Source organism: Nothoprocta perdicaria, unplaced genomic scaffold, assembly GCF_003342845.1.
Source record: "Nothoprocta perdicaria isolate Ctin4 unplaced genomic scaffold, notPer1 scaffold_372, whole genome shotgun sequence".
NCBI classification, from domain to species: Eukaryota; Metazoa; Chordata; class Aves; order Tinamiformes; family Tinamidae; genus Nothoprocta; species Nothoprocta perdicaria.
The window spans coordinates 470,112-480,376 of NW_020455613.1; the positions used below are offsets into that span (position 1 = coordinate 470,112).

A 10,265-nucleotide genomic window follows, 5' to 3' on the forward strand; every position below is an offset into this window, starting at 1 on the left:
GAGCGCAGCGGGGCCCGGGCAGCCGCGGGACGAGCGCGGCTCCGCGGGGAGGAGCAGCGGGACGCGCGGGGCGCGCTCGGAGCGGGACGGGGATGCGGAGCGGCCGGGGAGGAGGAGTCCGGCCGGGGAGGCAGAGCGCGCTTGCTCGTCCCCCGGGCCTGCGTGGGGCACCCGGGGTGTCCGTGACATGCGGGGCTCCTCCCGCAGGTGCCCGAGCTGCAGAAAAGCACCGTCCGCATCAAGGACCCGGAGCGGGTGGCGGGGATCATCCGGGCCATGAAGGAGCAGGGCACACACAAGCTGCAGGTACGGGCTGTGAAGGAGCAGGGGATGTACAAGGTGCAGATAGGGGCCATGAGGGAGAAGGGGATGCACACGCTGCAGGTAGGGCCATGAGGGAGCAGGGCATGCACAAGGTGCAGGTATGGACCGTGAAGGAGCAGGGGATGCACAGGCTGCAGGTAGGACCCCAGGGCTGCTCCCCTGGGGCTGCAGAGGGTGCACGCTCCTGCCCAGCCTCCTTGCACCCAGCCCCTTGCCACCCTTCTACAGAGGGGACGCAGAAGGTGCAGGACGAGAAGGGAGAGCTGTTTGCCCTGGGTGGCACCTCTCCCTACACGGACCTTTTCCTTCCCTGTTTCACGCACTATAAATATTAACCCGTCCCCAGACGTGCCCCCTCCACCCATGGCAGGATTGTCCCTTTGGGCGCTGATAAGGGCGCCCGGGACGGGAGGGTGGTGGCTGTCGCAGACAAGCACATCTGCTGCACAGCTGGCAGCAGTGCAGCCCGGCTGCCCCGGCCGAGCCGCAGCCGCTCCCGCACGGGGCCGCAGCCTCCCCCGCGGCCCTCGTCCTCTCTTCCCTTTCAGGTCATTTCCGACTTCGACATGACGCTGAGCAGGTTCGGGTGCAACGGCAGGCGCTGCCCCACGTCACACAGTGAGTCGGAGCCCCGTGGCTTCCCCCCTGTCCCAGCTCTGCCGGTTCTCGGTGTGTTTTCCATCTCTGTCGCCTCCCATTACCTGCTGCCTCCCTCTCTTCCCCAGTCCGGCCCCTTCCCCATCCCGTTTGTCCACCCTCCTCAACTCCAGTACTTCCAGCTGCGCTCCCAGGCGGTCCAGCCCCTGTGAAAATGAGCTCCTGAGCTCCAGCTCCCACCAAGGGCCCCAGATGCTGCTGCTTTTCCTAATGCTTTTCCCTAAGGCTCGTGGGTGTTGGTCCTGCTCCGGCCCTGCTGAGCGTTGCTTTGCATCTCAGCCCTTCCGAGATCTTGACCCCAAATAGCTGCCTCTCGGACAACCTGCTTACTGTCCCCACGTGTGTCTGCGCTACGTCACCGGACCGTTGTTGTCTTCACAGATATCCTGGATAACAGCCGTGTTGTCAGTGAGGAGGGCAGGAGGCAGGTGGGTGTCCTTCGCTATGGCCCCGGCCTCCGTATTTGGGGGAATTTGGAGATGCTTTTTGTTGTCTCCAGCATCTTTAGACTTGCTGTTCACTGCATGCTCCTTGTGTGTGTCCCACGCTGCAGCTGAAGGATCTGCTGCACTATTACTATCCCATCGAAATTGATCCCAAACGGACCCTGGAGGAGAAACGGCCCCTCATGGTGGAGTGGTGAGTAGTTGCATGTGATGAGTTTGCTCTGCAAGGGGAACATGAGAGGGGCAAGTTGGAAGAAAGACAATTGCTCCTGAATCCAAGACCTAGAAACTCTCGGGAAAGAGGAGAGGCTCCCTGGCTAGAGTTATTGATTCAGGATCGGGGATGCTGGATACCCAGCAGAGACCTGATTTCCTTCCACACTGGTGCCTGATGTTGCCATATCCAACGGCACCTCCTCGGGCAAAGCTCAGCAGCCATCGAGAAACACAAGAGACTTGAGGCTTGCAGAGACGTGAGCGAGAAAGACCCCAGTTGGTCTCAGAACGATCACATTGAACAGGGCCTGTGACCCTGCCGGGGTGGCTCCTTGCGCCCGGGTGTAAAAGGGCGAGCTTGAACTTCCTCCAGAGTTGGCAGCAGTACCAGGAAGTTTCTCCCCGTTACGTCTCTGGCTGCCTGGGTTTGGACCTGGGAAGCTCATTTGGTGCCTTCTTGCAGGTGGAGCAAGGCCCATGAGCTGCTGTCGCAACAGAAGATCCTGAAGAGCGACATACCCCAGATCGTCCGGGAGTCCGACGTGATGCTGAGGTACCGCGGGGCAGCTGCAGCCCTCCCTGCGCCACATCCCAGCGCCCTCGGAGCCTCACGGCGTCCCCTTCCTTGTCCTTGGCAAGGAGCAGCCCAGGGCACTGATGCGGCAGTGGAGCTCCCCAACCAGCTCTTCCAAGCCCAAAGCTTTTCGGAGGACGGGGTGGGGAAGCATCCCACTTTTCCAGATGATTCTCTCCCCTTGTGCAACCTGTGGGTTTCATCCAGACCTTGGCCTCAGCATCAAATTTCAGAGCACAAAAATGCTACGCTACAACTTGCTGCTAAAACCAGCCTTGTCAGTGATAGTCTTAAAACTAACACTGCGCCGAAAGATGGTAACGTAATACTGTGTTTTGGACTCCTCTGTCTTAGGGATGGATTCGATGAATTATTCAACCGGCTGCATAAATACAACGTCCCCCTGTTCATCTTCTCTGCTGGTGTGGGTGACATCCTCGAGGAAATTATCCGCCAGGCCAATGTTTTCCACCCAAATGTCAATGTGGTCTCCAACTACATGGACTTCGATGACAATGTGAGTTTCTGCATCTTGTTCTGCAGAGAGAAGGGGATTTGGTAGCGATGAATTTGGGGCTGCAAAGTTTGGCAGAGGCTGCTAGGTTAAAAGCTGCCTGCTAAGCCTAAGTGGATTTGATCCTTGAGCTGGACCTGCTGCTTTCTGGGCCATGGGAGCTCCCTTGGACTAGCACGGCTCTCCCCAGGCTTATTTTAAATGGGAATTGAGAGCTTGGAGCTGGTGGCATGTGTGCCTATAGTCCCCCTCTTTTAACTGGCTGCAGAAGGGACCCAGAGCCCATGACACAGGGTAGGGAGTTTGGGATGAACTTCCATGTCCCCCCTGCACAGGGAGTGCTCAGGCGTTTCAAGGCGCCCCTCATCCACACCTACAACAAGAACAACTCCGTGCTGCGGGACACCGAGTACTTCCAGCAGCTGAGCGCGCGGACGAGCATCATCTTGCTCGGGGACTCCATGGGCGACCTGACAATGGCAGACGGTGTCCCCAGCGTGGAGAACATCCTCAAGATCGGCTTTCTCAACGACAAGGTGGGTCTGTTGTGTCCCCTGAGCACTGACGTCCGCGCCCTGGGGTGTCTCGCGGTGGTAATTGGCCCCTCTTTGCTGCAGATCAGGAGTCGTGTGGGGCTGTAGGGGACAGGGCTGTGCTCCTTGGTGGCTCTGCTGGGTGTCCCTGCTCACCAGCCCCAGGGCCTCTTGCTTTTGCTCTTAGAGATGTTCCCTGGCTCTGGGTCTTGCTCCCAGTCACTGCTCCTCATGGTCCTCCTCCTCCTCTGTGTCCTCTCGCCCCTCGGGTGGTCGCGCCGCAGGTGGAGGAGCAGAGGGAGAGGTACCTGGACGCCTACGACGTGGTGCTGGAGAGCGACGAGACGCTGGACGTGGTCAATGGGATCCTCCGCTTCGTCCTCACGGAGACATGAGCCGGGGGGTCCGACCCGCCGCCCCCCAGCCGGGCGCCGGGGCGTTAACACCTCCCCGAAGCCCGAACGGGACCTGCCCCGCTCCGCTCCGTCCTCCGCACCCCGGCCTGCGTGTCGTGCCCGTCCTGGACGTCGCGCGCGCAGTTTCGGTGGGTGCTGGAGCTGGAGGGGCGGCATGGGGAGAGCAGGGGGTGCCCCGTCCCCCGCCTTGTCCCCCCAGCCCTACGGCCGCTGCCGGGCGAGGGTCCCAGCCCGCGCCGAGGGGACCGGGCACAGAGGCGGACGCCTTGGGAACCACTTGGGCGTTTTTATTAGGTGCAAAGTTAAAAAATCACCGGGCTTTGCTGGAGCCCGTGATGCAGTTCTTTCCTCGGGGTTCGACGTCCGCTCGCGCGGCGCGGCCGCACGGGAGCCTTCGGAGCCAGGGGACGGGGACCCGCTGGTCCCACCGGCGGCCCTGGGAGGCCACGTCAGCGGCGCGGCTGCGTTTGGGCATCGGAATCGGGGCGGGATTCCCTGGGCGGTGCTGCCCCGGGGGGCTGCAGGGCAGGAGTGCGCATGGGGGGTCCCGCACCTGGGGGGAGATGGGGCCTTTCCCCCCTGACGTGAGGGTCACCGGGTCTCTCTGCAAAGGGTTTTGCACCAAGGCTGTGTGGAAGAGCAGCTGCCTGGGAGGGTTTCGCTGTCACCCTGGGAACCTGAGTCACCCCCGGCCTCCTCCGTCCACCCAGGCTGCAGCGGGAGCAGAGGCTGCCCCAGCAGCGGCACCGCAGCCTCCTCTTCATCTCTCCTCTCCTTTAAGGAATGAGGCGTAGAAACAAAAAAGTCCCTAAACTAGAGCCAAGCGAAAGGGGCCGGGGGGTGCCGCACGCTCCTGCTTCCTGTGGCTCCATCCCAGTGCATCCCGGTGCAGTCGTGGGCAAAGGGCGCGCGGGGCTGGGCTGCCCACGGGAGGCCCAGGCTCGAGGCCGGTTCGGTTGGGTTTGGGGAGGGGGAAGCGCCCCAGTGGCCAGGGGGCTGGGAAAATCCAGCGCTGCCTTTCCGGGGGGATGGAGGCGCCAGGGACAGGGGGCTCCCACCCTCCCGCCGGGACTCCGGCTGGGGGGCTGGTTCTCCCACCCGCAGCCAACGCGGGGAGGACAACGCGCTTGGAGGGCGCAGAAGAGGAGGGGGCCCAGGCGTGCGGGCGGCCGGGCCCGAGCGGCGCCCGCCGCCGCTCACAGCTCCTCGTGGACCTTCTCCCGGTCCTCGTCCGTCTTCAGCTTCAGCTCCTCGGCCGTGATCTTCCCGTCCTGGTTCCGGTCCTGGTTCTTGAACATGTCGGCGATGACTTTCTCCGGGTCGGAGCTGGGCATGAGCCGCCCCTTGCCCTCGGCCACCTGAGACTTGATGAAGGTGGAGAACTGGAGGGAGAGACGAGAAGGGGCCATGTGGGGCACGTCGGGCACCCTGGCCACATGGGGCACGTTGGGCGTCTCAGCCACATGGGGTACATTGGGCACCTTGGCCACATGGGACATGTTGGACACCTTGGCCACGTGGGGCACATTGGGCATCTCGGCCATGTGGGACACATTGGGCGCCTTGGCCACATGAAGCATGTTGGGCACTTCAGCCACGTGGGGCATGTTGAGTGCCTTGGCCACACGGGGCCTGTCGGGCACCTCGGCCACATGGGGCACGTTGGGTCCCTTGGCCACATGGGACATGTGGGACACCTTGGCCATGTGGGGCACGTTGGGCGTCTCGGCCATGTGGGACATGCTGGGCACCTTGGCCACACAGGACATGTTGGGTGCCTCAGCCACGTGGGGCATGTCAGGCATCTCAGCCACGTGGGGCACGTTGGGCACCATGGCCATTTGAGGCATGTTGGGCTCCTTGGTCATGTGGGGCACATTGGGCGCCTCGGCCACCTGGGGCACATTGGCCAGACCGTCCCCCATCCCACCTCCTCGGCAGGGATCTCGCCGTCCCGGTCGAGGTCCATCTCCTGGTAGAGGTTGGCCGGTGGCTCCCCATGCCAGATGAAGAGGTAGCCCTCAGGGACCCCCTCCTCCAGGGAGAGCAGCTCCACGTCGAAGCGCAGCACGGCGCTGCCGGGGACGCCGCGCGCTGCAAGGCGAGCGGGCGCTGCAGCCGCTGCCGGCCCCGCGGCAGCACCGGGGGCGTCTCGGCGCCGCGCGCCCCCGCTGCGCTCACCTCCGCTCTCCCCGTGGCCCAGGTGCGGGGGCACGATGAGCACCCGGCGCTCCCCCACGCACATGTCCAGGAGGCCCCTGTTGAGCCCCTCGATCACCTTGTTGGTCCCCAGTGTCACCTCCTGCGGGGCTTCGTAGTCGTGGCTGCGGGAGGCACGGAGAGGTTCACACTGCGGGAAAACGTGCTCCGAGCACGGGGCCGGTGCTGCCAACCCCTGCTCCGTGCAAAACCCTGCTCCTGGCTCCATGCAAACCCTGCTGCTCACGTGCAAAACGCTGTCAGCCCCATGCAAACCCTGCTACCCCAATGCAAGACCCTGCCAGTCCCATGCAAACCCTACTACCCAATGCAAGACCCTGCTCACCCCATGCAAACCCTGCTACCTCAATGCAGGACTCTGCTGGCCCCACGCAAACCCTGCTACCCCAATGCAAGACTCTGCACACCCCATGCAAACCCTGCTACCCCAATGCAAGGCCCTGTGCACCCCATGCAAACCCTGCTACCCAATGCAAGACTCTGCTTGCCTCATGCAAACCCTGCTCCCTCAATGCAAGACCCTGCTCGTCCCATGCAAACCCTGCCACCGTGGCCGTGCGCCTGGTGCCTCTGCAAAAGGCTGCAGCTCCAGGAGCAGCAGCAGGCTCAGCCCTGCTCCTGGCCGTGTTCAGCTGCCCCATGGATGCCCTGTTCCACCAGCACAAGAGACCGCAGCGCTCACGAGGAGAAGAGCCTGGTGCCGTCCAGCAGCGAGCAGTTGTAGTGGTAGCGCACGAAGTCACGGGGGCGGCTGGTGACATTGCAGCCCTCGGGCCGGTGCACGGTCTCAATCTGCACGGGGTCCTCAGGGTTGTGGAAGTCGATGACGTGGACGTCGAAGATGAGCACGGCCGAGCCGGGGATCTTGTCCCCTGGGATGGGAGCGGGCGGAGGCGCTGGCAGAGCTGGTGCGGCCGTCCCGGGAGCGCGGGTGGCCGTCCCCGCTGTCCCCGCTGCCCCGCGTGGCCCTGGCCCTACCTGCGCCGCTCTCGCCATAGGCCAGGTGCGGGGGCACGACGACGCGGCGCCTCTCGCCCACGCAGACGCCTTGCAGGCCCTGGTCCATGCCGGGGATGATGAAGCCCTTGCCGATGTAGGTGTCGTACGTGTGATTGCGGGAATAGCTGCGGTGAGACAAGCCCGGCCACTTGGCGCCCTCCCCGCAGCCTGGCCCTGTCCGGGCCGCGCTTTCCCAAGGGATGCAGCGAGCGGGGATGCGCATGCCGGGCGCTTGGTGCCCTCCTGCCCCAGCCCCCCGCCGCCGCCCCCGGGGCGCCCTGCGTGCCTGGAGTCGAACAGGGTGCCGTCCATGAGGGTGCCGTTGTAGTGGTAGCGCACGAAGTCGCCGGCGGCGGCCCGGCGCCCGCAGCCCGCCGGCACCTGCAGCTGCTCCAGCGCGACGCCGTCCCGCGGGTTGTGGAAGTCCACGAGCAGGACGCTGAACACGAGCGAGGCCTGCGGCGGGATCACGGTGCCTGCGGCGGGCGCGGGGCCGCTCAGCACGGCGAGGGGGCTCCGCGCCGCCCCGCGCCACCCCCGGTGCCGCCGCTCACCGTAGCCCTTCTCGCCGTAGGCCAGGAAGGGCGGGATGACGATGCTGCGCTTCTCGCCGGCGCACATGCCCAGCAGCCCCTGGTCCATGCCCTTGATGAGCCAGCCCGTGCCCACGTACGTGTCATAGGTGCTCTGCTTGCTGTAGCTGCGGGGACGGGGGGATTCGGGTGCCTGTACGCCCCGTAGGCTGCATCCCAACCCCAGCACCCTGTACCCCCTGTCAGAGGGTGCATTGCAGCCCCCATGCCCTATAGCTGGAGCTGAAGGGTGCATTGCTGCTCGGGTACCCTGTGCCCCACGTCAATGGGTGCATGGCAGCCCCTGTGCCTGTACCTGGAGTCGAAGGGGGTGCCGTCCAGCAGGGTGCCGTTGTAGTGGTAGCGCACGAAGTCGGAGCTCTCCACGGTGCGGTTGCAGCGCTCGGGCTTGGACAGCGTGGTGACCTGCAGCTGGTCCTTCTTGTTCCAGATGTCCAGCAGGACGACGTCGAAGTACAAGGTGGCGTCCGGGGGGATGAGCCCCGCTAAAGCGCCGGCGGCGAGAGCGGCGCGGCCTTAGGCGGCGCACGGAGGGGCCGGGAGCGAGCGCGGGGAGGAAGGCGACCGCCCCGGTGCTCGGGGCACCCCGGACCCCCCGTTTGCAGCTGCCGGCACCGGGAGCGGTGCCCGGGCCCCGCTGCCGCCCCGGTCTTACCCACGCCGATGCTGCCGTAGCCCAGGTGGGGCGGCACGACGAGGCGGCGCCGCTCGTTGACGCACATGCCCTGCAGCCCGCGGTCCATGCCGGTGATGAGGCGCCCCACGCCCACCACACCGGCCACCGCATTGCCACGGTCGTAGCTGCGGGCGACGCGGGCGCCTGTCAGCACGGCCCCGCACGAGGCTCTCTGCACCCCTGTGTTTGCTCCCCGAGCGGAGCTCCGTGCATGGCAGGCAGCAAAGCTGTTGCCCCAAGGGCTCCGTTTTCAACCGCAAACTTGTCTTTATTGTTTATTTTTAAAGTGCTCGCCGTGAGGAGTAGCTGGGGCCATTTTGGGGCATTGCAACCTCCTGCACGGCTCAGGGAAGATCCCAAGGGATGAGGCTGCTCAGACAAGCAGCAGCTTCGCGGTGCCACGTCCCACTCTGATCGGCTCCTTTTTGCTTTCTTTCTCTCACTGCAATTTGTGCAAATCCCCATTCCCGGATGAGCAGCTTCCCGCCCGGCCTTATCCTGCCTCCCGGCGCTGTGGCAGAATCCCCACACATGGATGCACAGGGAACACGGGGGAAGGGGCTGCAGGGCCGGGTGACACGTGGACAGGGCCGGCCCCGCTCGCTGCTGCTCCCACCATCCAGCGCCCAGCAGGGCTGCATGCTTGCATGCACGCTTGCACGCTCGCCCTCTTGCATGCACGCTTGCACACTCGCACTCTTGCATGCACACTTGCACACTTGCACTCTGGCATGCACGCTTGCATGCTCGCACTCCTGCATGCACGCTTGCATGGCCCGGCGCCCGCCGCTGTACCTGGAGTCAAACTTTTTGCCATCTTTAAAGGTGCCGTTGTAGTGGTAGCGGATGAAATCGCCCATCTGCGCCTCCCGCAGGCAGATTTTGGGGATGTAGTATCTGTCTATGACCACGTCTTCCAGGGGCCCGGGGTCACCCAGCGCCAGGGCGCCCAGGAGGCCGGCGAGGAGGACGAGGCTGCCGGGGGCCATTGCGCTCGCAGGCTGCGCGGGAGCGGACGAGGGGCCGGCGCCGGAGGAGGGGCCTCGGCCGCTGCTCCCCCCACTCCCGGCCCCGGCGCCGCTGGAATTTCTGACAACGTGGACGGCGGCGCTGAGGGCCCGCGCGGCCCGCCCGCCGCGCCGCCCCCGCCGCGGCCCTCGCTCCACGTCAGGAGGGTTCGGGCTTGAAGGCAGTTCCTGCGCAGAGGCACAAGCGGCAGAGACCTATTTGGAAGCAAGTTGGTGCAGCTCCCGCTCCTGCCCGGCCTCGCACTCACACGGCACTCACATCTCCGCGGCCTCCCACGCACGATGGTGCCTCTCCTGCCTCTGTGCAGGGGTATCGCCACACAGTTCAATACGCTGCTATTGGAGAAGAAGCAAATAGGGGGGTTTAAGCCTTTTAGTGGCGTCCAGCACTCTGTTTTTATCGTTGGGATGATGAAAAACGTGAAGCAACCCTTATTCTGCCACCGGAGCAGTGGCCGATGCCGCAGCCGTGTTCCTGTGCGTCCCTGTCCCTATCCCTATGGACCGCTGGGAGGGCGGCCGAGGCCGTGTCCTGGCTCCTGCCCTGGGGATTCATGTCGCTGGGTGCCAGTGGCTGCTGGCGGCACTCGGAGCTTGGGCCAGGGCCAGCGTGAGGCTGGCAGGCAGCGCGGGGACGCGGGCTCTGGCAGGGCGCGCTTGGCTGCAGCCTCCAGCTTGGCAGGAGCCGGCAGGGAAACCCAGTGCGGCGCAGGGGGGTCCGGCCGGCTGCCGCGGACAGCCGGGGGAGCGCGGCTGGAGCTGCCGTGGGCATCCCTGGAAACGCGCAGCTCCAGGAGCGCGCGGCACCATGGGCAGCGGGGAGAAGCGCGGCCCCGAGGGGACCCGAGGGATGCCACAGCCTGCAGCGCATGGGGCAGCCCGGGGAGCCTGCGGACCCCAGCGCACCCCAGACCGCGCAGGGCCCGGCCTGTCCAGGCTGGCTCAGCCCCGGGTTGCGGGGCCCCAAGCGCAGCCCGGTTCGCGCAGCGGGAGCGCGCAGGGGAGCGCGCCCCGGGCCCGCGCTGCCCGCCCCGGCATCGCCCCCCCGAGCGCGGCGCCGCACCACGAC

The 10,265-nt window shown here is 65.4% G+C and overlaps 2 protein-coding genes across 3 annotated transcripts in view; one reads left to right on the top strand and one right to left on the bottom strand.

Annotated features, from left to right (window-relative positions):
- NT5C3B (5'-nucleotidase, cytosolic IIIB) overlaps positions 1-3,846 on the top strand; it is a 4,465-nt gene extending 619 nt beyond the window's left edge. Inside the window, exons 2-9 of the mRNA XM_026044622.1 lie at positions 208-306; positions 873-942; positions 1,363-1,409; positions 1,535-1,620; positions 2,107-2,196; positions 2,572-2,734; positions 3,067-3,267; positions 3,549-3,846. Coding sequence (XP_025900407.1) covers positions 208-306; positions 873-942; positions 1,363-1,409; positions 1,535-1,620; positions 2,107-2,196; positions 2,572-2,734; positions 3,067-3,267; positions 3,549-3,659 — 867 coding nt within the window. The 3' untranslated portion in view covers positions 3,660-3,846. The remainder of the gene's footprint in view (positions 1-207; positions 307-872; positions 943-1,362; positions 1,410-1,534; positions 1,621-2,106; positions 2,197-2,571; positions 2,735-3,066; positions 3,268-3,548) is intronic.
- Positions 3,847-4,798: 952 nt separating this feature from the next.
- FKBP10 (FK506 binding protein 10) lies at positions 4,799-9,209 on the bottom strand. 2 transcript variants are annotated; one of them, XM_026044571.1, is made up of 10 exons: positions 8,964-9,209; positions 8,148-8,293; positions 7,788-7,977; positions 7,454-7,599; positions 7,186-7,375; positions 6,879-7,024; positions 6,583-6,772; positions 5,862-6,004; positions 5,611-5,774; positions 4,799-5,062 (listed from the first exon to the last, which is right to left on the bottom strand). In XM_026044571.1, the coding sequence occupies exons 1-10, from the start codon at positions 9,155-9,157 to the stop codon at positions 4,877-4,879; spliced, it is 1,695 nt and encodes a 564-aa protein (XP_025900356.1). In that variant the 5' UTR covers positions 9,158-9,209; the 3' UTR covers positions 4,799-4,876. The 2 variants fall into 2 exon arrangements, with proteins under 2 accessions (XP_025900356.1, XP_025900357.1); XM_026044572.1 differs by having other exon boundaries at positions 6,583-6,764; positions 6,874-7,024.
- Between the last annotated feature and the right edge of the window lie 1,056 nt (positions 9,210-10,265).